Source organism: Nyctereutes procyonoides, unplaced genomic scaffold (assembly GCF_905146905.1).
Source record: "Nyctereutes procyonoides isolate TBG_1078 unplaced genomic scaffold, NYPRO_anot_genome, whole genome shotgun sequence".
NCBI lineage: Eukaryota > Metazoa > Chordata > Mammalia > Carnivora > Canidae > Nyctereutes > Nyctereutes procyonoides.
Window position 1 is genome coordinate 25,084,833 of NW_026575120.1, and position 27,988 is coordinate 25,112,820.

At 45.4% G+C, this 27,988-nt stretch overlaps 2 protein-coding genes across 13 annotated transcripts in view; one reads left to right on the forward strand and one right to left on the reverse strand.

Moving 5' to 3' along the window:
• Positions 1-292: 292 nt before the first annotated feature.
• Positions 293-2,169, reverse strand: CCT8L2 (chaperonin containing TCP1 subunit 8 like 2). Its single transcript, XM_055334756.1, has one exon. It carries the CDS (start codon positions 2,167-2,169, stop codon positions 496-498), a length of 1,674 nt encoding a protein of 557 aa, XP_055190731.1. The 3' UTR covers positions 293-495.
• An 8,935-nt stretch (positions 2,170-11,104) lies between these two features.
• KMT2C (lysine methyltransferase 2C) overlaps positions 11,105-27,988 on the forward strand; it is a 282,347-nt gene continuing 265,463 nt past the window's right edge. For all 12 annotated transcript variants that reach the window (XM_055335130.1, XM_055335137.1, XM_055335136.1 and 9 more), the window contains exon 1: positions 11,105-11,486. In XM_055335130.1, coding sequence (XP_055191105.1) covers positions 11,326-11,486 — 161 coding nt within the window. In that variant the 5' untranslated portion in view covers positions 11,105-11,325. The remainder of the gene's footprint in view (positions 11,487-27,988) is intronic.

Sequence of the window (27,988 nt, forward strand, 5' to 3'; positions counted from 1 at the left end):
CTATCCCTATCCCTATCCCTGAAGCCCAGGGACTCAATTTAAAAATCTTTTATAGATGGGCAGCCCCGGTGGCTCAGCAGTTTAGCACTGCCTTCAGCCCAGGGCCTGATCCTGGGGACCAGGGATCACATAAGGGCTCCCTGCATGGAGCCTGCTTCTCCCTCTGCCTGTGTCTCTGCCTCTCTCTCTCTCTCTGTCTCTCATAAAAAAATAAAATCTTAAAAAAAAAAAACATTTTATAGAATTGAATCCTGCTCTTATGAGGAAAGGAACCAAATATGATGGAGAGAAACAGGAGATGAAAAAAAAAGCCAGGAATCTGAAAGGAAATAAATCAAGGAAAAGGACTTTTATCTTGTGGTTCTTTTGGTTGTTTTCATCTAAAGAGACTGACTCTAATAGTATGAAACATGGAGGGAATAAATACAGCAAGCATTTGTTCTGAAGCGTTTGTGCCTTTCTGGGCAATCCCCATTTTATTGCAGATATTGCTACTTAATTGTTCCAAGGATTTGACTTTTTCACAGGAGATAGGCATTCCTTTGCCTTCTTAGGAACAGGATTCAAGTCCTGTTGACACATGGGACTTTTCTTGGCCACTACAATTTCATCTACATTCACGAGCTGTAGGGCCACATCAGCTACGGCTCGAAGTCCTTGGGCTTTGGCTACCAGGGTGTCCCACACCCCTTCCTGGGTCACGTTGATGATCCCCTCAACCCCAACGCCTACCAGCAAGTTCCCAGCTTGGTGAGCCCCCTTCATCTCTGCCATGACCTCTGAGACCACTAGGCCTGCATTCTCGGCTAAGGTTTCGGGAAGAGACTGAAGGGCCTGTGCAAATGCGAGGAAGGCAGGCCCATTAAGCCCTTCCAACCTGCTTCCTTTTTCTGAGAGTATTTTTGCCAGAGCCATCTCTGTGGCCCCAGCTCCTGGGAGCAGTCTGGGATCCTGACACAACTGGAAGTAGGCATCGATGCCATGGTAGGCAGCCTGCTCTGCACTCTTCAGCCCCTCTGCGGTGCCCCCCCTGAGGGCTATGGTGAGGGCAGGGGTGCCCGGGCATTCCCACTCAAAGACAACGGCCATACCTTCCCCCAGGTCCTGCTGGTATACCCTCTGGCACTTCCCTGGCTTCAGGGGAGGAATCAGATAAGGCATCAGAGGTGTACCCAACACCTCGCTCAGGTAAACCATGTCCCTCCGGGACCTGGCCTGAATCACCATGATGCCATACTTATCGGCCAGCGTCATTGTATTCTCATCGATGTTCCCCCACACCACCGCCACGTTAATACATGCAGTTACCAGTTGGGCCACCTGCTTTTCTATCAGCTGTTCACTGCCTTTCCTAAATTTAGTTAGGTCAGCAGAGCTCGAGAGGCGGGCTGTAGCAGGTGCATTTGGGCTGGCGGGCCCGAAGGCGCAAACGAAGAGCGCTACCCTGGCCCCGTGCAGCACGCTGATCACCTGGCCGCAGGGCTTCGCGGACAGGGCCATCCCCGGGAGCAGGCATGAGTCCTCGAGCCTGCCCCCTGGCAGGGTGCACACCCCCACGCGCTCGCGGTGGAAGCTGCCGTCCAGCTCCTTGGTGGCCCAGCAAGCGTGTGCCACCAGCTTGGTCAGGTAGTCCATCTGGGATGCGGAGTGGGTGTTCATCACCGAATAGAGGGCCCAGAAGGGATCTTCCAGCGGCCCCAGCGAGCGGATGGACAGGGAGGGCAGCAGGGCCAGGACCTCCGCGGTCGCCGCGGCATAGGCCTCGCGCAGCTGGGAGCGGGGAAGGCCGGCGCGCAGCAGGTGCTCGGCCTGCTGCAGCAGGGCTTCCGCCAGCAGAACCACGAAGGCCGCGCCGTCGCCGCAGCTCTCTGCCTGCGTGTGGGCCGCCTCGCGCAGCAGCCGCGCGGCGGGGTGCTCCAGCTCCAGCGCCCGGAGGATGGCCGCCGCGGAGCCCGTGAGCACGGTGGTTCCTCTGGCGGTGACCAGGAGCTTCTGCCGGCCGTGGGGCCCGTAGCAAGGCCGGATGACCCTGGCCAAGGTCTGCGCCGCCAGCACGCTGCAAAGCAGGTGCTCCTCCTGCGCCCCCGGGCCCCTGGCGCGCCGTCTCGGCCCCGGCCCCGGCCCCAGGCGCTCGGGCAGAGGCGGCGCCGCTGTGGCTCCGCCGGCCATCGCCTCTGGAAGCGGGGGCGGGGGCGCCCGGAAGCCGACCTTCGGCGCTTCTTGGAGGGGGGTCGGCGAAGAAAGGTGCCCAATGCCCAGTAGCTGCTGTCTGGAGAAGGGGGCGCTCCCGGAGCCTGCAGGGATGATGTGCCTGCAGAGAGCTCAGCCCTCAACCACTCCCCAGACTGGTCTGTAAGGAGCGGGGCTCTGGGGGCCTCTGGAGCCTGGTAGCTGCACCAGGGATTCCCGTGATGAAGTCACAGAGTGGCACATGGAACCAGGGGCAGGGAATGAGGTCACAGAAGGATGCTGCGAGTTTAGGAGGCCCTGCGGGCAGGTGGGGGTGGGGTGGCAGGTCTGGGCCACTGGCCCACGAGGGACCCACTCCTATGCACCAGGCCCCAGAGTTACATTTATTTTATATATTTATATATATATTTATATTTATATATAGTATATTTATATATAATATATAATATATAATATATATATATATATATATATATATATATATATATATATATCCGGGTCTCCAGGATCACGCCCTGGGCTGAAGGTGGCACTAAACCACTGAGCCACCGGGCTGCCCCCAGAGTTTCATTTAAACTTTGGAGATGGGGGGATCCCTGGGTGGCGCAGCGGTTTGGCGCCTGCCTTTGGCCCAGGGCGCGATCCTGGAAACCCGGGATCGAATCCCACGTCGGGCTTCCGGGCTTCCGGTGCATGGAGCCTGCTTCTCCCTCTGCCTGTGTCTCTGCCTCTCTCTCTCTCACTGTGTGCCTATCATAAATAAATAAAAATTTAAAAAAATTTAAACTTTGGAGATGGGGGAATCCCTGGGTGCCTCAGTGGTTTGGCACCTGCCTTTGGCCCAGGGAGTGATCCTGGAGTCCCAGGATCGAGTCCCACATCAGGCTCCCAGCATGGAGCCTGCTTTGCCCTCTTCCTGTCTCTCTCTCTCTCTCTCTCTCTCCTTCTTACTGTGTCTATCATAAATAAATAAATAGATTTTTTTTTAAAAAAAATAAACTTTCGAGACACCGGGATCAAGTCCCACGTCAGGCTCCCTGCATAGAGCCTGCTTCTCCCTCTGCCTGTGTCTCTGCCTGTCTCTCTCTCTGTGTCTGTCATGAATAAATAAATTAAAAATAAATAAATAAATAAACTTTGGAGACAGTGGAGAGGAGAGCCAGTGGAAATACCCACCCATGTCACGTTCCCAATGAAGGGGTAGCTCCAGCCGAGCATGTTGTAGTTGCAGGGGTTTGGTTGTACTTGCTCAGGGAGGGCTGTGTGCTGCTAGCTAGGTGTTGTTACCTGTCTACCTGGGCCTCCTTGGCCACCCCTACCGTTGGTGCTGCTCATTGGGATCTCTACAGTGTTTACCGGCCTGTTTGCCTTCCCAGCTGCAGGTGTGTGATGCTCCTCCTTCCAGTGACAGAGATGTCACTGAGCTGGCAAAGGCAGGTCAAGACAAGGGAGGGAAGGATGCTGGCAACCTACAGAAAAACTATAATGTCTGCAACTGAGGGTCAGTGCCTAGCCTCCCAGTGGTGGGAAAAGTAGAAAACCGCTGGCAGGACTTTAAGCCCCTCTCTGTCTGTCTTACACTCAGCCCCTAGAATTTCAGTTCCTCCCAGTTGCCCTCCTTCACTGGCTCTCTCACTCCTCTTCCTCAGATGCAGCCCACTGGGGTAATAGTTTCATAAATATTTATTGAGCACCCACTATGTTCAATGGAATGGGGAATTCGAAGGGACAGGAACGTGGACACGGGGAGGGGAAGAGATTTGCACCAAATGAATATAACTTCTGTAGGTGTTAGGCAGAGCACCAGCTGGAAGTGGTGAAGATTACGATTATTAAGAATAGGGGAAAGACAGAGCAACACCATTCATTTTTCATTTGGAAAAAACCCTTTTTACTTTGCTTAATAGCAGCTGTACCCAAGCAGGGGGAGCCCCAGAACTCTGAACCTGATTATATTAGTCAGGAATCATGATTGTATGGTGGGCTTTGTTTTAATATTTCCTCAGACAAGATGATAGCAAGAAAGAAAAGGAAAGAAATACCTGTGAGAGTGAAATATAATTAAGGGGAAAATGGAGATAATTTTGGAAGAAAAACAAAAAAAATTTTTCCTCCCAAAACAACTTGATTGCTTTTGTAAAAATGATAGCTATTCATTATAAAAGTTAAAAAGAAAAATGCAAAGAAAGCCGGTGTCATTTGGAATTCCAGCTCGGATAATCATGGTTTGCATTTTGATGAACATTATGACCTTGCACTTCTATTCTTACATAGATTGTTGTGGATTTCTGCAGTGTTCCATAAGTGGATGGTGTGATCCATGTTATATGAGTTGTTCTATAATAATTTCCCTCTCAACATTATGTTGAGTGGGAGAAATGTTTTTTAAGGAGATATTATGGTGTCTGAAAACTGTGGACAACTGTTTTGACCTCTTTTGATTTTGGAGACTCCTTTAGAAACAGGTGTGTGCCTCCAGGCCCAGGCTTCTGAAAGCCAGTAACCCTGAGAAGAGTGTCATATAACAAATGTTGGGGATGGGGGCAAAGATGACTAGTCTGCTTCTTTATAGAAATGTACACAAAATATAGCAAAGTATGCATGTTTACATTGTTTATAAATAAACACTCCTGGTATATGTTGGGGGAAATCACCTTAGCCCTTTTTCTTAACACTTAACATACATTTTCCCATTTATTTTACTTATTCCACAACTATTTATTGAGCAGCTGCTGAATCAGAGATGAAAGATGAGTAAGGGCAGACAACTGTAGCCCTTTACACTAGGGCGTCGGGTATGATACAGACAGCCAGGGTGGGACGCTTTCCAGGCCCTGAGAGCTATTGGTATGGGGGAAGCATGGGGCTTGCAGAAGCATGGGTGTGTGTGTGACACATTGTCATTGGCATGGGGAGAGTGGTGGTCAGGGATGGAGGTGAGGTCTAAAGAAGCAGGAACTGGCCACGTGAGAAATGAAGGGAGCTGGGACTGCCTGATGAACCAAACAAAGGTAATTCTGAAGTCTGGAGCTCCCTGTGGGGAGGAAGGGGGGCAGGGCAGAGGGGATGGACACTTTGGCTGGCCAGGTGGCAGGCTCAGGGGGCCATGCTGAGGAGATGAGACTTCAAGAGTGATGGGTGGGACTTGAGTTCCATTTCCATTGTAAAGGTATATGATTTTATGTTGTGGTATCTTCATCCATTTTCACTTCACAGCACAGGGGAATGTGAGGGTCTGGTCCTTGTCTTTGACCTTGGAAACAGGCCCCAAACAGTACATTTTGGACCGATTTTTTTTTTTAAGATTTTATTTAGTTATTCATGAGAGACACACAGAGAAAGGCAGAGACACAGGCAGAGGGAGAAGTAGGCTCCCCACGGGGCTTGATCCCAGCACCCTGGGATCATGATCTGAGCCCAAGTCAGATGCTCAGCCACTGAGCCCCCCAGGTGTCCCTGGACCAAAATTTTTTGACCCACCTTTACATAGCTTAAACTAACCAAGGAACTGCTAAATTGCAACTTTACTTCTCACTATGTGGACACTGTCATTGCTAAATTCACCTGGATTTTATTTATCCTATAAATAAATCGATTAGGTGTAAAAGAAATGTGAATATTTTGTGCCAAGTTTGCCTGCAGTTAACTCATTATATACATTTTCCTGCACACATTTTGACCTCCTAAGGAGAGTAGGCACCAGTATAGGCTGTTTGGTAGTTAAATTGAGTTGAATAATTAAGGTGAGGTCATACTGTACTTGGGGGGATTCTTTTTTAAAGACTTTATTTACTTGATAGAGAGAGTGAGCATGAGAGAGAGAGAACGAGATTATGGGCAGGGGGGAGGGGCAGAGGGAGAAGCAGACTCCCTGATGAGCAAGGAGCCTAGATGGACTCTCATCCCAGGCCCTGGGGATCATGACCTGATGAGTTGAAGGCAGACGCTTCACCAGCTGAGCCACTGTGTGTGTGTGTGTGTGTGTGTGTGTGTGTGTGTGTGTCTGGCGTCCAGAGGGTGGATCCTTATTCTGATATGCCTGGTCCTTAGCAGAGGAGAAGAGACACATACCCAGAGAACACCACGTGAGGGCACAGAGACACAGGGGGAGGATGGCCATTGGAGGGATGCTCTACAGCTGAGGTCACCAAGGATTGTGGGCAACCACTAGGAGCCGAGGGGCATGACAGCTTCTTCCCTAGAGCCTACCACGAGGAACCAGTCCTGCCAACACCTTGATTTTGGACTTGTAGCTACCAGCACTGTGAAAGAATACATTTCTGTTGCTTTAAGCCTCCCACCTTGTGGTAGTTAGTAGTGGCAGCCCGGGAAACTAACGCAGTAGTAGTCTTGTATTATCAATAAAGGGGAACCTGTGTGTGTGTGTGTGGGGGGGGCGAGGGTTTGGGGGGAGGTAGGGGGTAGGTTTCTAGTTGCTACCACTTGTTGGCACAATGTTTTTCTATTTCTCTCCTAAATAGACAGGGTTGTCTGCTGACTTCTCCACCTCTGCCCTTCCCCCCACATCCCCAGATGCATTTCTATTAAGACCATGGTCTTGTACACAATGGATGTAAATATTTAATCTTTCTATTTGTATGTATTCCCATGTTTATTTTTCAGTTGCCTGCTTGCCCTTTTTTGTGTTTATCTTGTTAAGTAGTGCCAGGCTTAAATCATAGACCCCTAGAGGGCAAGATTCATATCTATATGAAATGTGCTGCACAACATCTACTTATGCCTCACACTCTTACACACAAATTATTTTTGAAGGTGAATGTTCTGTTTAATTACTTCTTTGATTCTTCCTTTAATTTTTCTGTACAACAGGTACATATTACTGAAATAACTCCTGTAAGGCAATAAGAATTTTTAAAGCTAAAACACACTATGTACTAAATATGAACTAATTTTAATTAATTAAAATTAAAATCTTATTTTTAAAAAGATTTATTTATGAGAGACACAGGGAGAGAGAGAGAGAGAGAGAGAGAGAGAGAGAGAGAGAGAGAGGCAGAGACACAGGCAGAGGGAGAAGCAGGCTTCCTCCAAGGAGCCCCATGTGGGACTTGATCCCCAGATTCTGGGATCATGCCCTGAGCCAAAGGAAGATGCTCAACCGCTGAGCCACCCAGGTGTCCCAATATGAACTAATTTTAAATGATTGACATTCTTTTAAAATTTTATTTGTTAAGTACTATCTACACCAAACATGGGGCTCAAACTCATACTGCTGAGACCAAGAGTGATAGGCTCTACAGACTGAGCCAGCCACAAGCCCCTGAAATTCTTTTAAAAACATTTTTTTTTTTGGGGGGGGGATGCCTGGGTGGCTTAGCAGTTTGGTGCCTGCCTTTGGCTCAGGGCGTGATCCTGGAGTCCCGCATCCGGCTTCTTGCGTGGAGCCTGCTTCTCCCTCTGCCTGTTTCTCTGTCTCTCTGTCTCTCTCTCTCTGTGTCTCTCATGAATAAATAAATCTTAAAAACAAAACAAACATTTTTTTACTGAAAAAGGACAAAAATTGATATCCTACGACTGCAAAAGTGAAACTTTAACAGTAAAAACATGAACACAAAGATTAGAGGGTCTAGAATTTAAGTTTTCAGTGGTCCTTCTACAACAGTAAGTTTGCTTCCTAAAAAACCCTGAGGAGTTTAAGACTTTACAGGAAAAAAAAGAGAGAGAGAGAGGGACAATTACTAGTGAACCTATGAGAGAGGCTTATAAATATTTTACATTCACTAAAACACAGCAAAACAGACAAACTCTAAATAAAGACCAAATCAGTGACATCTATAGGCCTCCATTAGCAAGAATGGCTATTGTACTGTGAATTTTTATTTACCATCCCTTGTTTGCTAGACTCCTTGAGGGTCTTATTTTGCTTAGTTTCATGAGCTGTTGGTTTTTCATTGGTGTAGATAACAATCCTCACCTCCCAAACCACATTCTAAATATTTAATACATATTATACTGCATGTGCTCTGAAAGATTCAAACATTATAGAAAAATGCAATATAGAAAGTGAAAGTCCCTTGTAATCCAACCCTTCAGAGATGATTGCTGCTAATATTATGGTGCATATATACCTTGTTTTAAAAATACCTACATTTTTGTGTACCTATGAAAAAAGTATATATATCTATATCTATATATATATTTTTTTCATTTGGTGCTTCCAGACACTTGTGCCTTTCTGATTTTATAATTTTGAGTAACCTCAGCTACATGACTCCTGGCTTTTTGCCATTGGGGTCTCAGGGCTCTGAAATTTGGATCATGGACATGGAAAAACCTTCGGAAAACTTTGTTAAACAGGTATTCTTTGAATCCTTCCTTTGCTTTCTGAGTTGTATTTTATTTGCTCTACCCATGCGAACTTCAGGCCCACAAGCCTGCTATTCTATTGAAACAGATCCCAACTGCTTGTCTGCTCACAGTAGCTGACGGAATGGAGATTTAAGGCTGGGCTTCCTATCCCTCAACATCTTTTCTTTCCAGAAGAAGCATCACTGCACAGACCTCTGTTTCTTAGCTTTTTGTTCATATTACCCACCTTTCTTTTCTGTCCTCAGTTATTCCTTTTAAAACTTCTCTCCAGCAGGAGTGACTTGCAATTTGCACACACTCTTTTAAATTCTCCCAAGTGCTGAAGAAGTATATTGAAATATCCTGATGTATAATTTTGTGCATGTGAAACTCACAGTTGGAAATGACTGCTCTAATTTCAGTAATGAACACAGAAAAGCATTTGGATTCATAACCCAATGTTTGAAAGTGCACTTTAAAATGCAATGTGCAAGCAAAGAAAGTTGAAGAGAACGAGGAATGAAAAAACTTTAAATATACTGCTTCATAAATTTATCATTAGGCATATACATGTTGCACCTCTATTTATAAATCAGGCACTTTTAATTTATAGTGTGCATTTACCACGTCAGCCTCTCCCCGGTCTCAAAAATCCCGTGGCTGTAAATTTAGGAAACTTGAACAAGCCAGCAAGGATTAAGCCCTGTAGGAATTCAAATGACTATCTTCTTAGACTCCTCATTTCAGCCATTTCAAGGAACTGCTTTTGGTCAGAACAGGCTCTGGAAATGAAACTGTGTATCTTTGCCCAAATAGAAAACACAATTCAAAGTTTAAGTTCTGGCTGTTGCGAGTCATGGGAGGCGAAGAGCCTGGCTGGGAAACCGGAACCTGCAGCGGGGGCCTCGCCCGGAGCTCGCTGGGCGGACCGGGAGGACCCGCAGTCGGAAGGTCCCCGGTGGGGCGGGCCCGGAGGGCACGCTCCGCGCAGCACAGCTCATCCCCATCCTTCTGCAGATGCTCATAGGTCCTGGTACTCTCCGCCGGTACAGCTCGCACGCTGGTGCACGCACACTGGTGCACGCACGCCGGTCGGCAGTGAACGTGGAGCCAAGCCCCGAAGAGTTACCTCCCTAGCAGAAGAGAGTCCACGCGTCCACACGTGTGACGGTCCTTCCCGAGAAAGTGCCCGTTCCCCCGCTTCTGGCCCCACTTTCGCGCACCGCGAGGTGGCTCAGAAATCCTTGCATTTCTGGGCACCCCCCCCCTCACGCCAAGATCGAGTTTTGCGGTTGTTACTGGGGGGGGGGTGTCTCTCGGCGTTTTGGCTCCCCAACATGTCACCCTTCTTTCTGTCTGACAGCTCTACAAACCGTCTCTGGCCCATTTTTAAATGACGTTACAATAACGAAACTCTCCCCGGAATCGGATCGCGGCGAAGTCGCAGCGCACTCGGCGTCCGCCGGAGCTGCTGGGGCGCCGGGGGCTCGGTCCGGCCGGCCGCGGGGCGGGGTCCCGGGGATCCCGGGGATCCCGGGGTCACCGCTGTGTGGGGAGGGGAGTCTCCGCGGCCGCCGGCTCCCGGGCAACCCGAGCGTAGCCCCAGCGGCCCCGCCGCCCTCCTCTCCGAGAGGCGCGCGCCGCGGAGTCCCGCGACCCCGATCCCGGATCGCCTCATCCGCAGCTTGGCGCTTTCCCGAGCCGGAGCCGGAGCCGGAGCCGGAGCCGGAGCCGGAGCCGGAGTCGCGGCGCAGCCCCAGCGGCCGCGTCAGAGGAGCCGAGGAGAGGGGAGGAGAGGGGAGGAGAAGGGAGGGGAGGGGAGCGCGGGGAGGCGGGCGGAGGGAGCGGGGGCGGGGGAGGGGCGGTGAGGTCAGCGGCGGCGGCGCGTCCGCGGGCGGCGCATGCGCGGAGCGAGCCCTGTGAGTGGCAGCGGCGGCGCGCGGGGGGCGGCGGGGCCGAGGAGTGGGGGAGGGGGCGGGGGCGTCGCGGCGGCCGTGTGTGGGCGAGACGGCGGCGAGTTTGAGAGGTCGGTGGTGCGGGGCGCCCGGGGGAGACCCGGCGCGGCCCTCGCGCGGCGGCGACGGTCGTGTGTGTGTCTGTGTGTGCTACACGCACACCCGCAAAACTTCCTCCTCCCCGGCCCGGGAGGGCGGGCGCGGGCGCTGAGGGGCCGGCGCTCGCGCCGCCCGGAACCCACAACAACAACTGGAGCAGCTGTCAAAACTTCGCCGCCGCCGCCCGGCCCGACGCGGCCCGCGCGGGGGAGGGGCGGCCGGCGGGGCCGCGACCCCCTGCCCGCCGCCCGCCGCCCCCCGCCCCCCGCGCCGCGGCCCCTGGCTCCTCCCGCCCGCGGGCGCTGGGGGAGGGGCGCGGGCGCAGCCCCGGCCGGCGCCCCCCGCGCCCCCTGAGTTGCCCCGCCCCGCCCGGCGCCCGCCCGCGCCCGTCCGCGGCCGCCCGCCCGCACCGCCAGGCCCCCGCCCGCGCCCCGCCCGCCGCCGCCGCCGCCGCCGCCGCCCGCACCTCCCGCCCGGCCGGCCGGCCCCTCCCTCCCGCCCGCGCCCCGCCCGCCGCCCCCCGCCCCCCGCCCGGCCCCTGCGCGCCGAGGTGCGCGCGCCCGCGCGTATGTGTGTGAGTGCGTGTCCTGCTCGCTCCATGTTGCCGCCTCTCCCGGTACCTGCTGCTGCTCCCGGGGCTGCGGGAAATGCGAGAGGCTGAGCCGGGGAGGAGGAACCCGAGCAGCAGCGGCGGCGGCGGCCGCGGCGGCGGCGGCGGGAGGAGCCCCCCAGGAGGAGGACCGGGATCCATGTGTCTTTCCTGGTGACTAGGATGTCGTCGGAGGAGGACAAGAGCGCGGAGCAGCCGCAGCCGCCGCCACCACCCCCCGAGGAGCCCGGAGCCCCGGCCCCGAGCCCCGCAGCCGCAGACAAAAGACCTCGGGGCCGGCCTCGCAAAGATGGCGCTTCCCCTTTCCAGAGAGCCAGAAAGAAGTAAGTTGAGTGTGAGGGAGCCAGGCCGGGAGCCAGCCGCGGCGCCGGGCCGGAGCTGTCACCGGCGCGCCCGGCCCCCTGCCCCCGCGCGCCCCCGGCCGCCCCCGCGGGGTGGGGGTGGGGCCCGGCGGCCGCGCGGCTCCGGCCCGGGGCGCCCGCCCGCCCGCCCGCCCGCCCGCCTGGCTGGCCGCCCGCCTGCCCCGCGCCCCGCGCCCCCCACCCGGCCCGGCCCGGCCTCGCCTCCCGCGGGCGCCCGCACCTCACTCCGCCCGGCCGGGCCCCGACGGCCCGCGCCGCCGCCGCCGCCGCCGCACTTTACTTTTTAGTTTGGCCCTTGCGCCCGGCTTTTCTTGGTGCATCTGTGTTGGGAGACGTTTCTGGGAGGTTCTCCCCGGCCTAGCGTGGTCAGCGGGGAAGCACACAGCGCCGCACACCTCGGTGGTCCCCGGACGCGCGCATTGTCAACTACAAAGCAGTCCGCCGCGGGACACTCGCGGAGCTGTCAAAGCCGGGCCAGGTGGTCTCCCCGCCGGCCTCGGGGGAGGGGGCGCCGGCAGGACCCGGCCGCCTCCCTTTGTCAGCTAGCTGCCCCTTGAACTTTCCTTGCTCCCGAGCCGGTGCTTTCATCTTCTAATGATAGATTAGGAAGTCCCTCGACTTCTCCGTCCCCTCCCCCCGCCGCCGCACCGCCGGGGCCGGGAGCTCGGCGCCCGTGTGATCGCGCGGCCGGGGCAGAGCGTGCACAAGTTTGGGGGAGCGGAGCGGGCTTCGCGCAGCAGGCCGGGCGTGCTCGGCACGTCAGCTCGGACGGAATGCAGATGGAAATGTGGCCCAACTTCTGTCCAGGGAGCCCCCCCACCCCCACCCCGAGCTGCAGCCGGGTTGGGGAGGGGTTTCCTCGGTACCCGAGCACGCAGCGGGACTTAGACTTGGGTTATTCCATTACTGGAAATGTCTTTGACAAAGCGGTCATTCGGCAACTTTGCCTGGAGGTGAAACAGCCCGTCTTGAGTGCAGCAGCGAGTGGCTGGGCTCTTGCGGCTCCTGACGGTGCCATGGCAGGTCTCCGACTGTCTTCGGAAGTTGTAGAATGGCGTGTGTTGCTTACTCATTTCATTCTGGGATCCCAGCTCATTGAGCCGCCGGCGTGGAAGGGTGCAGGGGGACGCGGGGGAGAGCGGCGCGTTTACGCAGAGTCCGCTGCTGCTGCTGCTGCTGCTGCTGCTGCTGCTGCTGCTGCTGCTGTGCTCGGGCGCTTTCGGTTGGTGATCTTACAGTTATGCTCGGTGGTACGTAGTAGAAGCAGCAGTGTTCACCGAGGCAGAGCCAGGCAGGGCTGTGGGAAACCCACGAAGCTCCGGCTGGATGTTCTCTTTCCTGCTTTGCTGTCCTTTTACTATGAAAATGATTCAGGCCCTTTAACTTGCCTCCATATTTTATTTCCAGCTCTTACCACCTATGACAAATCGTGAGAGAAACAAGTACAGGATATGTGTACATTATTGCATTCGCCTCTTTGGGATACAAAGTTAGGGTTTATTATGCCGCTAGCGAGCATTGTAATGACATGTCTTCTATAAAAATGCCATTATTATTATTTCTCTATTAAGTGGCTTTTGGAGAAGGAAGGTGGTGTTTTAAGTGACTTTAAACTTTGTCACTTTTTTGTGTCCTTTAAAGCAACGTGTATCAAGCCTTATTAGGGTTTAACTTAATTGCTTCCCATTTGACTCCTCTTGGTTTCTTGCTGAATATTAATTTGATATGATATGTTTTAGATTTGCTCTTAGATCCTTGCTGTAGGAAGAGTAGACCCATCTGTGTTGTCACGCCCCTCACCCATACACATGCAAGTGCGTGCGCGCGCACACACAAGCACACAGACACAGCTCCCCTGAGATCGAAATGAGTTCATTTGTATTAGTGCAGCCTCTGGGTACACCGGAAGAAAGGTTGGATTAGGGTATTACCAGTATATTATTTTAATTTTTATCTCATCTTACAAATAAAGAAAAAGCAGTCCTTTGAGAAATTAAAAAATTTCTACAGAATGATGCTAACAGTATAAAAACATCAATACTTTGGGAAACCTTTAGCACAATTCTAAGTCTTAAGAGAGTTTTCTTTCTTGGATTTGAGAGGTGATTCAGCATTCCTTATACGAAATTTAGTGGTAACTTTGGTGATTCCAAACTTTTTAGTGCTTTTTAAAAAATTAGGTGTGTCCTTTGAAGGGAATGAATCTCCATTTGTTTTAGAAACATGTAAGTGAAAACTAATAAGTGAGCTGGAAAGCAAAGAGAAGAATTTTCAGTTGTGTGTCTCTATACAGTGTTGCAAGGACCCTACACTTGGGTAGTGAAGATCCTGAAAGTGAAACGGCACTGTAACAGATGTAAATTAGGTTTGTAAATGCTAAAATTACATGGGACTGCAAATACTTATCTAAGAAATGAAAAAAGAAATGTATGTTTTGTGAAGTGCAATGGAGATGCAAGTTTTTAAGTTGGCCCTGTCACTTGGATGGTCACCAACTGGGTGGTTTTATGCTAGAGAAGATGTCTTATGACAGTTTTTTTTAAAGTGGGTTTGCGTATTTGTCTTTGGATTTAGAAAAAGAGGGTAACCATGCTCTGCTAATTTTACTGTCTTTGAGTTTGAATAGTTGAATTTTTAATAATTAGGTAAGTAAGCTTAGCATTTTCTTGTTTATTCTGTTAGATAATTTTTTATTTATCGTATTTAAAACGTTTAGACTATATAGTTATTAGTTTTAATGAACTATTGTTATCTTAAAATTGTTTACTAAAATCGAGAGTTTTAAACTGAAGCTATTGATCTTAGAAGCATTTTGAAAAGTAGATCTATAAGGATTTCCTGTTGCACAAATGTGAAGTGGAACAGTGAAATTTACATTTGTTTAAAAGTTCTTAACAGTAAGGACTATCTAATAATTGGTTATTTGGAATAGTTTGTAATATTTATTAGAGGTACAGGTTTTTCCATTGGTGAAGAAGCTCCTGCCACAGAGTAGGCACATACTAGAGGTGTAATTCTCTGTTAATATTTAGGAATGTTTTACCGAAGCTTTGATATTATTTTTCCTTCCTTGGAATATATATTCACATTACTAAATTGGGAAGACAACCATTCTACCATTTTTTTTTTTTTTTTAACCAAGTCAACAAAGTTAATGTTAGGGATGGGGTGGGTGTGGGTGTGGGGGTGGTGGAGAAGCAGGTGGTGGGGATAGGATTTCTGAGGCACTATCCTTGACTCTTTGAAAAAACTCTCTTTATATTCTGAACCACTTTCTTTTCAAAGGGCAATTACTGTTATTAGAAAGCCACCTAGAGCCTTATTGTTGTAGAAAATTGGGCACAACACAGTGATGTCATAGAGGGGACAGCAAAAAAAAAAAAAAAAAGAGCTCTGCAGAGACTATTGCTCTGAGACTCTGCAGTCTCTTTGCAGAGACTGTTGCTATTCTATATTTGTAAGTCCCTTCCCCTTTTCAAAATCTCATTTCCATAGCTGTGAACTTGGAATAAGTAATAAAAAGGTGGATTGCTTTTAAATATATGCAGTTTCATAAAGCAACAATTTGTAGTCGAAAGATACCACTGTTGTTATTCATGCTTCTTGAGATAATGCAAATTTGTAATTTGTATGATAGTAATTCTTTTTATTTTTCAAGAAATTAGATACATGGAAATTTTGGCAATTACTGGTCTCTGGTACTTAATAGGCATTGGAATGTTTTAATGTACTTGAAAAGCTGGTCCAGGAATGGCAGCCTCTCATCTGTTAGGTGGTTGTTCTCCAGCCTGACCTCATTGTAGTTTGCTATTGTCTTGTTGGTCTTATTCATGAAATCTCTAGTCCTTGAGAATGTTATTAGTCTAATATTCAATTTTATGTTCAGTATATTGGTTATTACTATATAAAACTTGATATACATGGGTTTCCATGTGAATTAAGTATCAAAATTATTTTCCCATTTTGAAAATACTGATTTAATACATTTTCCTACTAGCTCAGTTAATTCTGCCTATGCCATATTTGTAGTCAGTTTGCAGGGTCACAAAAACACTGCTCTACCCCCCCCTGCCCCCCACCTTTTTGCAAAACTTCATGGTATTCCCCAGGCCACAATCAGATAGTGCTTGTCCAACTTTGTATCGTTAAGCCACGTGTAGCTATGACTGAAGGGCTTCCCTGAAACCTCATTTCCAAAATGAAAATGGTCAGTTTTTAGTTATAGATTAGATGCTCTCTGTGATCTTGGCTGGTGGGGAGGTATAAGATACCTTGCATAGGATTTGATACAGTTTTTAATCCATGAGATGTTTGGACTGAACATAATTTTTAGCTGATATAGAATAAATTTACTAGTCTGTGTGTGTGTTTGAGAGAGATTCCCTTTCTTTTTCCTTTATTGTTTTGGCCCATCTTTAAATTTCAACAAGCTGATTAATCCCTTCCTCCTCTTTTTAAAAATTGTCTTTATCATGTTTGTGCTACAGTGTCTATTTTCAGAACTTCTTGGCAGTATGAGTTGCAAAAGTTATGGAGTGAAATAGGGACAATTTCTTTTCTCTCTCTCTCTCTCTCTCTCTCTCTCTCTTTGGTGATGGCCTGCATATAAATGTATGCTTGTGGTTAGTGTGAAAATTTAATGGAAAGACCAATTGTGAGTTTGTGATGGGAATTGTCGGTCTCTTGCAGAATTTGAAAGGCTTAAGAACACAAGAGAAACAGATGACACAGCTCTTTTTGCCCTTTGTCTAGAAAAAATTCTCATGTAAAAGATGGGAAAGTTGTTTGACTTTGCTTTTGGTATTAATTTTGTGAAAGCAGTAACTATGTATGATACACAAGTATTGAAATTGTTTTAAGAAGTCTGGGACATACTCTCCTGTAACTTTTTATTTTTTGTTTGTTTTTTAAAAGATTTTATTTATTTATTTGTGAGAGAGGCAGAGACACAGGCAGAGAGAGCAGCAGGCTCCATGCAGGGAGCCCGATGTGGGACTCGATCCAGGAACTCCAGGATAACACCAGGCGTTAAACAACTGAGCCACCCAGGTGTCCCTCTCCTGTAACTTTTTAGATCTTTCGTTTGGCACATGTTATTCAAGGAGCCTGTAAGCGTTAAGTGCATGTGGGGGTGGACAGTCACCTATGGAAGAAGGATCACTGTGGCCAACAGGGATCTGCAAGAGTTGGAGTTAGAACTTGAAAGATCGATAGGATTTAGTCAAGTATAGTGAGAAACTTAGAGTGTCTTGTGGGGTAGCAGTGTGAGTCAAGTTATTGAAGCAGGAAATGTAAAATGTATTTTTTTGGTGGAGTGTGACTAGAACAGAGGCTTAATGTGGGAATTGGGGTCATGCCATGATGGTCCTTGAATGCCAGGCTAATGAGTTTAGGCTTTGTAGTCCAGGGGTTATAAACTGTTTACAGGGACTAGGTAGGTAATTGAAATGATTGCATGCAGCTTGTAAGAAACTGAAAGACAGCTGACATAACTTAAGGCCTTGAGTTGGGGAAAAATTGGTGAGTAAAAACAGCCTGAAGGGTTCTAGGAATCTTATGCCTTGCTTAAGTGCAGCTGATAGACAATTCTGGCTGATGGTTGCCATGTGAGACTGTCAGATGTTGTTTTTAGATACTTTGGTTTTTCAAGAGAGACTGGGAACTTGGAATTTTATGTGAAATCTCTTCTTAAGTATCTTCAATTAAGATCTAAAACACTATTTGGGACTACATCTTGTAGGTCAGGTTTAATCTGTGGACCACTGGTGTGTTACAGGTCTTCAATCTCTGCTTTATACTCAGGTTATTTTATTTTTTAAGTTAATTTTTTAAAAAGCAGATATTTGCAGTCTTCCAGGGGACAGTCATGTTATCAAATTACTTTGTATTCCGTGTGCATTTTATACAGTTGAGTGTAGGTACTGTAATACTTGGTGATTTGATGGCAACTATTTTAGGAAAGCCACCCTGGTAATATGAAGAGAGGAGTTACCTGGAGGCAGAGATTAACAGCCTGTTGCAATAATCATGGTGTGAGGTGATCAAGGCAGACAGTATATTGTTGGTAATGTGGATGGAAAGGAAGAGAGATTTCAGTCAGTGCAGGGGAGGAAATTTGAAGTTTCTGGCATAGATGTCGAGGAGATAGAAATGTCTGGGAGTATTTGGGGGTGTAGCATTGAAGCTTAGGAGCTCCATTAGGATAAGTGATTAAAGATGTGACTTCCTTGAAATCACTGAGAATATGGAGTGTCTGTGGAATTTAGTACTTTTATTAAGTACTTTATTAAGAGCTTTTCTTAGGACATAGTGGGGGTGGGGTAGGAAGGGACCAAGAAAGCCCATAAAAACGAGAAAGGAAATCATAATAGATTCCTACAAATGGGCAAGTATGTATGTGCAAAGATGCTCATGGCAGCAGAGAAAATTAGAAAATGAGTAAAGAAAAATTGGCTGCAGCAAAATACCCATCAGTGGACCCGCCATGCAGTTTTTATCAGGACAGAGAGATGGACCTGTGGGTACCAAACTGGGAGAATGTCTAAAACATTTGTTGACTTGAGGAAAAACTTCTAAAGGTTGCAAAGCAGTAAGTTTAGTATTAACTCTATTTTGTAAAGGGCACACAACCCCAAATTTTATGCATGTATAGAAAATTATTTGGAAGAATACATAACATTATTAATACTTCTGGGGAGTATATACTCTTGTATGTACATCTGTGCACTTTTTATTTATGTTTGTTTATGTATTTATTTTAGAGAGCAGATGAGGGGAGGAGCAGAGGGAGAGAATCCTAAGACTCTGCTGAGCATGGAGTCCAATGCGGAACTTGGTCTCACAACCCCGAGACCATGACCCAAGCCAAAACCAAGAGTTGGACACTTAGCCAGCTGAGCCACCCAGGTGCCCCTCTATGCAATTTTTATTTTTATTTTTTAAAGATTTATTTATGTATGATAGAGAGAGAGAGAGAGAGAGAGAGAGAGGGCAGAGACACAGGAGGAGGGAGAAGCAGGCTCCAAGCCGGGAGCCCGACGCGGGACTCGATCCCGGGACTCCAGGATCGCGCCCTGGGCCAAAGGCAGGCGCTAAACCGCTGAGCCACCCAGGGATCCCCCTCTATGCAATTTTTAAAAAGCCAATAACGTGAAAGCCATAATCATGTTTTTACAAATGAGAAAACGAGGTTCTGGGGAATATCACAGGTTTAAGTACCGAGATTGCTTGAATTGAAATCCAGGTTCCAATACTTAATAACTGCTTGATTTTGGGAAGTTACTGGACTTTTTGCTGCCTTGGTTGCCTCATCTACAGAGTGCACATACTAGCACACCTAGTTTAGGATTGTTGTGAATTTGTGTATATGTAGAATTTAGAATAGTGTCTGGCACAAACTAAGCACTATTAAGAGGTACTATTATAAGAATTTGGTAATATTTGTTGTCACTATCATCAGTTATCAACATTTTTCTGATATCCTAGAACTTGTTAGGGACAGATGAGATGATGAGATGTCAGACTCACTCTAAAAATGTCATGGCAGGGGATCCGTGGGTGGGTCAGCGGTTTGGCTCCTGCCTTCGGCCCAGGGCGTGATCCTGGAGTCCTGGGATGGAGGCCTGTGTGGGGCTCCCTGCAAGGAGCCTGCTTCTCCCTCTGCCTGTGTCTCTGCCCCGCCCCCCCCGCGTCTCTCATGAATAAATAAATAAAATCTTAAAAAAAAATAAAAAAATAATAAAAATGTCATGGCATAAAATAATGTAGTAGTTATTGGGGGTGGGAGGGGACGATAAAGATTGCCTTTCTGCACAGCTGTCCCTAATAAAGACAAAAAGAAGAAAGATAAAAAAGCTAGGTCAGCAGAAATCTCTATAGAATGTTTCTTATTATGAGGAACACATGAAGAGCAAAAGCAGTTCTTGAAGCTGTATATGTAGTACTGTTACTACAGAATTATTAAAAAATTTTCATTATCCAAACTTGTGAATGTGGTCATAGTGATTTTTTTCATATTACTGCCGACCCTGTTTTTATTAGTAGGTCTTCCTGAGATTTCCTTTCAGGTGGTTTAAATGATTTCTTATGTCTTTCATACTGGGTCACTTTTAATCTTTACTTCTTAGTGTAATCATTTACGTTAGAAGCAGCATAGCCAGTGGTTGTAAGAAGTCTGTGTGATTGTGTTGTTAATTCCGTCTTTTAGTGGAGCCTAGTAACAAATAAACAACTTCCTGATTTCCTGATCTTGGCGATCCTAGTGGCATATACCACATGTCTGGAGTAAGCACCCAGTTGCATATAAAGTAACAATATGAAACATATTAAAGAATTAATTATATTTTTTACCTTAAAGCTCTCATCATCTAATTGTTCTACCAAGGTTGAAGTATTTGGTTAGTATGGCCAAGCTTACTCATATCAGACATACATACTTAGAGTCATAGACTGTTAAAACCAGGTGAGCATTCTAAGAACATTTCATCAAAACCCTCATTTTCAGACAGCTGAGCCTCAGAGAGGTGATCACATGTTATAGATCATACATAAAGGTCTTAACCTGCACAGTAATTAAGGGGGAGAAGGTAGTCGATTATGTTGGTGACCCCCAATGAACCATGCCTGCTGGAATTTATGCTATTGTATGGTCACCTCCCCATGTATCTTGTCTTGCCCTGTGACTCACTTTAACCAGTCGAATGCAGCAAAAATGGCTCTGTGCTAGTTTGGGGCCTAAGATTGAAGGAGGCCAGGAATTTCTGCTTTTGTACACTTAGGAGCCCGAGTCACCATATAAGAAGGCAGGTCCTACCCTGCTGGAGAAACTGTGGACAGGGAGGGATTCTGGACTACACGGAAACAAAAAGAAGCCCAGTGTCCCAGCTGAGTTCAGCCCATTGTCAAATTTCTTCATTAAATGTAGCTACAGAAGTGACCACTGACTGGTAAAACTAGCAGAGGAACCAGGCAGCTGAGTCTAGCCTATATTGCAAAATTATGAATAAATAAAAATGGTTGTTTTAGGGATCCCTGGGTGGCTCAGGGGTTTAGCGCCTGCCTTCAGCCCAGAGCGTGATCTTGGAGACCCAGGATTAAGTCCCACATCGGGCTCCCTGCATGGAGCCTGCTTCTCCCTTTGCCTGTGTCTCTGCCTCTCTCTTTGTGTCTCTCATGAATAAATAAATAAAATCTTAAAAAAAAAAGGTTGTTTTAATCTATTAGATTTTGTGGTGGTTTGTTATATATCAGTATAAAATGGAAGCAGATGGTTTTGCAAATTAAGAGACTGTAAGAACAAAAACTATTTGAGATACAAATGATAAAAATCATTGCGTCTTTTGCCCCCCCCCCTTTTTTTTTTTTAAGATTTATTTGACAGAGCACAAGGAGGAGGGAATGGGAGTGGGAGAGGGAGAAGCAGATTCTGCAGAGCAGAGGGGCTCCATCCAGGACCCTGGGATTAGGATTACCACCTGAGCCCAAGGCAGACACTCAACCGACTGGGCTACCCAGCCACCCCAAAAATCATTATTTTTCAACTTTTTTACTGAGATAAATGAGGCTGCCCCCTAACTTTTGCTTCTTATTTCACTAAGGTGTTTTGAAATAGAAGTGGATTTTTATTATTGGGTAATTTCTTTAAGATTTTATTTATTCATGAAAGACACACAGAGAGAGGCAGAGAACATAGGCAGAGAGAGAAGCAGGTTCCATGCAGGGAGCCTGATGTGGGACTTGATCCAGGGACACCTGGATCACACCCTGGGCCGAAGGCAGGCGCTCAACAGCTGAGCCACCCAGGGGTCCCGTATTATTGGAGAATTTAAATGGTCTTTAAAAATGTAGTTGTCACAATGTAGATCAGACTAGATAATATGTAATGGTAAGATAAAATAATTATGGTAATCACCTTCTAAAAAGACACTATTGGGCAGCCCGGGTGGGTGGCTCAGCCCGTTAGCACTACCTTCAGTCCAGGGCGTGATCCTGGTGTCCCTGGATCGAGTTCCACGTCGGGCTCCCTTCGTGGAGCCTGCTTCTCCCTCTGCCTGTGTCTCTGCCTCTCTCTCGCTCTGTCTCTCATGAATAAATAAATACAAATCTTAAAAAAAAAAAAAGACACTATTTTACTTTTGTGACTTTTACAAGTATTTTCTACATATCTGCAGTCAGGATCTGTGTCAGGATCCCTGGGTTCTATTCCTGGGTCTGGATTGTTTATCTTTACGTGAAAGAAAACCCCTAACTAACAGTGACTGGAATAGGAATGTTTATTTCTCTCACATCAAATCTGGAGGGTAGGCGCTAGCCCTGGTATGGTACCTTTGCACTGCAAAATCATCAGGGACTTGGTTCCTTTTATTTCTCTGCTCAGACATTTCTAGGATAAGGCCTTTGCCCTCAGATTTCATGATGGCTTCTAGAGGACTACTCATTACATCCATGTCCACTGAAGTAGAATCGAGGAAGAGTAGACCAAGGGTGCAATTTCTGTCTTTAAAACACTCTTCTAAGAAGTACCATATGCTTCAGCTTGTTTGTAATTGGTTGGAGTCTAGTCATATGGCCATATGTGGCTGCAGAGGAGGCTGGGAGTGCATTGCTGCCTAGAATAGATTTAGAGGCTTGTTGCTAAGAGAGGGAGTGGACACTGCAGGAACAGCCAGTAGTATCCACCACTGTGAGCAACCAGTTTGTCTCCAGAGGCTTAGGTTTTCTTGTGTGTGAAAATGATGATATAGAACCACTTGAGATGGCAGAGAGATTTCATACTGAGGGCCAGTCCTAGTTGATTAGTAGTGACTACTTGCAGTGTTCTCTGGAACCCCACCTGAGTCCTTGTACTTGCCCTCAGCGGGGTGAGGCAGTAGAGGAAGGCTTTATTTTGGGTAAATAGGGGAGTGATAGCATGCTGTCATTTATATACTGTGCTACATACTTCAGCTTTTTTTATGAGTAGTTACTTCAGTTTTTAAAATCATTTCATAGAAAATATTTGCTTGTTTTGTTAACTTTTGGATTATCTTTTTTTCTTCTTAAAGATATCCTATTTTTTTTGTTAAAGATTTTAAAGATATCCTAAAATTCATTCCATATTTAAAAAGTTTGCTAATAAACTGGAGAGCCAACTGTATGCAGAACATTCTCAACCCTGGAGATTGGAATGATGTAGAGAAATTAATATTAAACTTCTTAATACAGTGTGTATCAGAATAGCCTGAATATGTAGGGGATGACAAACAGGCTCAAGTAAGTCTTAGCTGCCTCAGTCAACACAGTTGATTTCTTGCTTGTGCTGTGTGTTCATCATAGGCTGGCTTGGGAGCTTTGCTCTACAACAGCTACACCCAGGCCAATGCAGGAAAACGAGAACATGGTAGGTTGTGCTCTCTCTTAAAGACTTAAAGCAACAGCATTATGTCAGTTCTGTTTACATTTCACTGGCCTGAGAATGTCACATGGTAGCACCTAACTTCAAGAGGGCATGGAAGCAAAATCCTGTCATATTTCTGGAGGGAGAACTAGAAGTATTGGGTGAAGAGCGCTAGTCAGCACCATATAGAGTAATATTTTCATTCAAGAATTCATATTTCACTTTGGAGTATGTTTTGTTACCTATAAATCAATATGACCATCTGGTAGACTGCTATACTAGAATGTATTAATCAAGGTGATGTGTTTAATAATACTATTAAATATACAAAACATTTTCCAGAGATAGAAATAATACAGGAGTCATAGGGCTTGGATTCTTTTTTTTTTTTTAATTTATTCATGAGAGACCCACAGAGAGAGGCAGAGAGAGAAGCACGCTCCACACAGGGAGTGGGGCTTGGATTCTTGATTCTTTACTTTGTGCTTGTTTCCTTCCTCCACCCACCTGAAAGGAGGAAAGGCATCAAATGTTAAAATTGGTATGTAGTTAGAGTATAGGCAATTTAAAACCTGTCTTTTCAAAGTTTTTACAGCATATGTTTTCAGTCTGGGTTACTTTGGCTATTTGTTTTCTATTAATTACCAAAGGAAGAAGTTACTGTGAATCTACTATGTGTGTATGTTGGAGAAACCAAATAAGATGATCCCTACCCTCAGCATCTACCAATTCAGTACGTACTGTACGGGAAGATGGCACATCCTGTGATGGAACATGGTTCACAGTGCTAGGGAGCTAGAGAAGGAGGAACTTAAGGTAGGGGTGTTAAGACACGAAAACTTTGGAGTCAAGTCCTATAGAATGAAAACAAATTTAACTGAAGAGAGTAGAGGGGTGGAACAACTAGTCCATGGCCATTATGGGTTAGTTGCTTCCAGGGCTTACCAGAAGGTAATGCTTCACAGTCACATGCAGTAGACTCATTGGATCTCGTTTCACAGATGAAGGAACTGTTTCAGGAAGATCACATAGTTGGTAAGTGATGCAGTCAGGATTTGGATCCAGGTGTGTTTGACTCAGGTCTTTGTTTTTTAAGAAACATATTTTCAGCTATAAGATGAATTAAGTTTGAGGATCTAAATATAATATAGTGACTATAGTTGATAACTGTGTATTATAGAATTGGAATTTGCTGTGAGAATAAAACTTAAATGTTTGCACACACACGAAGAAGATAAATATGTGAGATGATAGATGTATTAGTTAACTAGATAGGTGGGAGGAATCCTTTCATGGTGTATATGTATATCAAATCATGATGTGCACTTGAAATATCTTACAATTTTGTCATTTATAGCTCAATAAACTTAAGAAAAACAAAAGCTCACCAAACCAACCAACCAAACAAAAAAACCCTTCTGGTTAATAATATCTGAGAAAATGAGAAAGGGAAAGTAAATTGAGAATTTTGAATTTTTACTGTAGGCAGTAGAGAGCCATTGAAGATTTTAAACAGAAGAGTAACAATGTAACTTGGTTAGAAAATAACTTTGGCAACAACAAGGAAGATGAAACAGAGAGGATATATGTTACAAGAGACCAGAATGAGAACCCAAAGTGATTTTCCATACTACTCTTTTTCATCAAGAAATAATACTTGCAAAAAAAAAAAAAAAAAAAAAAAAAAGAGAAAGAAAGAAAAAAATAATACTTGCCTAACTTTTATTTTCAAATTTTCCACCCTCAGAACTGGAAAGACCTTCACTGTTATCAATTACAGTGTCTTCATTTTATGGATTAGGAAATGAAGTGCCAACAGGCTGATTTGACATCTGAGATTACACTTTAAGATCTGGAGATGATGATCTTTTGTCAAACTGGTTCTTATCCTAAGTTCCATTATGCTAGGTTCCAGTGTAGACCTATGCCTGGAAAAATATCTTGGAGGTCCATCCATGTTGTTGCATTTATTAACAGTTTATTTCTTTATGTTGACGAGTAGTATTCCACTGTATAGATGTGCCATATTTTATCAATTCATCAGTTAATGGACTTTTGGATTGTTTGCAGTATTTTGTCTACCATGAATAATGCTGCTGAACATCTGGAAAATGTTTTGGATAAATGCTTTTATTTCTCTGAGTAGGTACCTAGGTATAGAGATTGCTTGGTTATATGGTTAATGTATATTTAAATTTTTTAGAAACTTCCAGACTTTTCCAAAGTTCCTGTACCATATTACATTCTCATTAACATTGTATGAAGGTTTGTAGCTTTGCTGATGCTTGGAATTGTCAATCTTCTTGATTTTAGCTGTTGTAGTGGGTGTGTAGTGATATCTCATTGTGGTTTTAATTTGCATTTCTCTAATTTATGATGTTGAACATTTTTTCAAATACTTATTTACCATTTCTGTGGTAAAGTATCAATTCTATTGGTGAAATATAAATTTAAACCTTTTCCCTATTTTGTGTGCTTGTGCATCTTAGTTTTTAGTCACAAGAGTTCTTTATATATGTATACATATCAGACTATTTTATTTATTTATTTAATTTATTTTTATTTTTATTTATTCATGAGAGACACACACACAGAGCGAGCGAGAGAGAGGCAGAGGGAGAAGCAGGCTCCATCAGGGAGCCCGACGTGGGACTCGATCCCGGGTCTCCAGGACCAGGGCCAGGCCCTGGACCGAAGGCAGTGCTAAACCGCTGAGCCACCCGGGCTGCCCCCAGACTATTTTTTTAAGAGCAGTTTTAGGTTCACAACAAAACTGAGAGGAAGATACAGCGATTTCTCATAGCCCATCCCTACTCCCACACATACATAGCTTCCCCCATTATCAACACCCTCTATTAGAGTGGTACATTTGTTAGAGTTGATGAGCCTACCTTGACAACACCTCATTATCATCCACTGTCCATAGTTGACATTAGGGTTCATTTTTGGTGTTGTACATTCTGTGGGTTTTGAAAAATGTATAATGATGTGTATCTACGTGATGTGTATCTAACTCTGTAGAGTTAGTTTCACTTCCCAAAAAATCCTCTTGTTCTGCCTTATTCATCCCATCCTTCTCACCCCTGGCAATTACTGCCATTTCTTTTTAAGCTATATCCATAGTTTGCCTTCTTTATATATTTTTTGTACAAGTTCTTTATGAGTTAAATCATTTACAGGTATTCTAGTCTCTGACTTATTCTTACTCACTTTTTAATGATGTTTATTGAAAGGCTAAGGTTTCCAATTTTGATGAAATTCAGTTTATCAGTTTTTTTCTCTTATGGAATTATGATTTTCATACCATATCTAAGAGCTCTTGGTGAAGCCTAAGATTTAAAAAATCTATGGTTCCTTCTAGAAGCTTTTATAGTGTTCCCTTTAAGGCCAGTGATATGTTTAATTGATTTTTGTGTATGGTGTGAGGTAAGGTCTAAGTTTACTATTTTGCATATGGATATTGAGTCATTCCAGCACCATTTGTTGAAGACTTCTTTCCTCATTGAATTGTAAAATCACTTGATCATAAACTCCTAGGTTTATTTCTGGACTCTCCCATTGATCTGTAGGTCTTTCCTTATACTAATATTACATTATCTCGATTACTATATCTTTATTATAAATTTTGAAATCAAGTAATCTAATTCCCCTAACATTGTTCTTCTCCAAAGTTGTTTTGGCTATTGTAGGTCTTTTGCATTATCATACAAATTTTATGGTCAGCCTGCCAGTTTCTACCAAAAATGTATTGGGTATTTGATAGGAATTGCATTGAATCTTTAGATCAGGGATGCCTGGATGGCTCAGTGGTTGCCCGTCTGCCTTTGGCTCAGGGAGTGATCCTGGGGTCCTGGGTCGAGTCCTGCATCAGGTTTCACATGGGGAGCCTGCTTCTCCCTCTGCCTGTCTCTGCCTTCTCTCTCTCTCTCATGAATAAATAAATTAAATCTTAAAAAAAAAACTTTAGATCAATCTTGAGAGAATTGATATCTTACTATTTTTTTTAAGTTGTATTATTAATCTTTACATCACAAGTGGGGCTTGAACTTCTGACCCTGAGATCAAGAGTCATAGAGATCAAGAGTCACATGCTTTTTCCAACTGAGCCAGCCAGGTGCCCTGATACCTTACTATTTCAATGCACAAGATTATATTGAATCTGTAAATCAATCTTGAGAGAACTGATACCTTACTATTTCAGTACATGAGATCATGTATCTCTTCATTTTATTTTATATTTTATTTATTTTATTTTTTTTATAAGATTTTGTTTATTCATAGAGACAGAGACAAAGGCAGAGGGAGAGGGAGAAGCAGGCTCCATGCAGGGAGCCCGACGTGGGACTCCATCCCGGGTCTCCAGGATCACACCTCAGGCTGCAGGCGGTGCCAAACTGCTGCGCCACCGGGGCTGCCCATGTATCTCTTTATTTTAGTCTTTAATTTAGCAATTGTATATTTATATAAATAATTTTCAGTGTACAGGTTTTTTGTTTTTTTGTTTTTTTTTTTGTTAAAATTCTTTTTTAAAAAGATTTGAGAGAGAGAGAACACTCTAGCAGGAGCATGGGGAGGGGCAGAGGGACAAGTAGACTCATTGCTGAACCTGGAGCTGGAGGTGGGACTCAATCCCAGGACGATGAGATCTTGACCTGAGCTGAAGTCAGATACTTAACTGAGCCACCCAGGAGCCCCTGGTTAAATTTATTTCTAAGTATTTAGTTCTTTTTGATGCTGTCATAGATGGAATTATTTTCTTAATTTCATTTATGAATTGTTACTAGTATGTAGAAATACAATTGGGTGTTGTTTGTTTGTTGTTTTGGTAATATGAGTGGACTCCTACAGTGGAGTTTGCAGTAGTAGAGAGAGAAGGGCTCAACCCCTGATGTGTAATTGGCTTTGATATATTGGTCTTATATTCTGTTATCTTGCTAAACTCTCTTAATAGTTTTGTGTTGTTTTTTGTTTGGTAGGTTTTTAAAAAATTAATTTTTTAAAAAGATTTTATTTATTTATTCATGAGAGAGAGAGAGAGAGAGAGAGAGAGAGAGGCAGAGGGAGAAGCAGGCTCCATGGCTCCATGCAG

Bases quoted from the DNA above. Each gene is read 5' to 3' on its own strand.
- CCT8L2 (XM_055334756.1), bottom strand. From the start codon at position 2,169: ATGGCCGGCGGAGCCACAGCGGCGCCGCCTCTGCCCGAGCGCCTGGGG.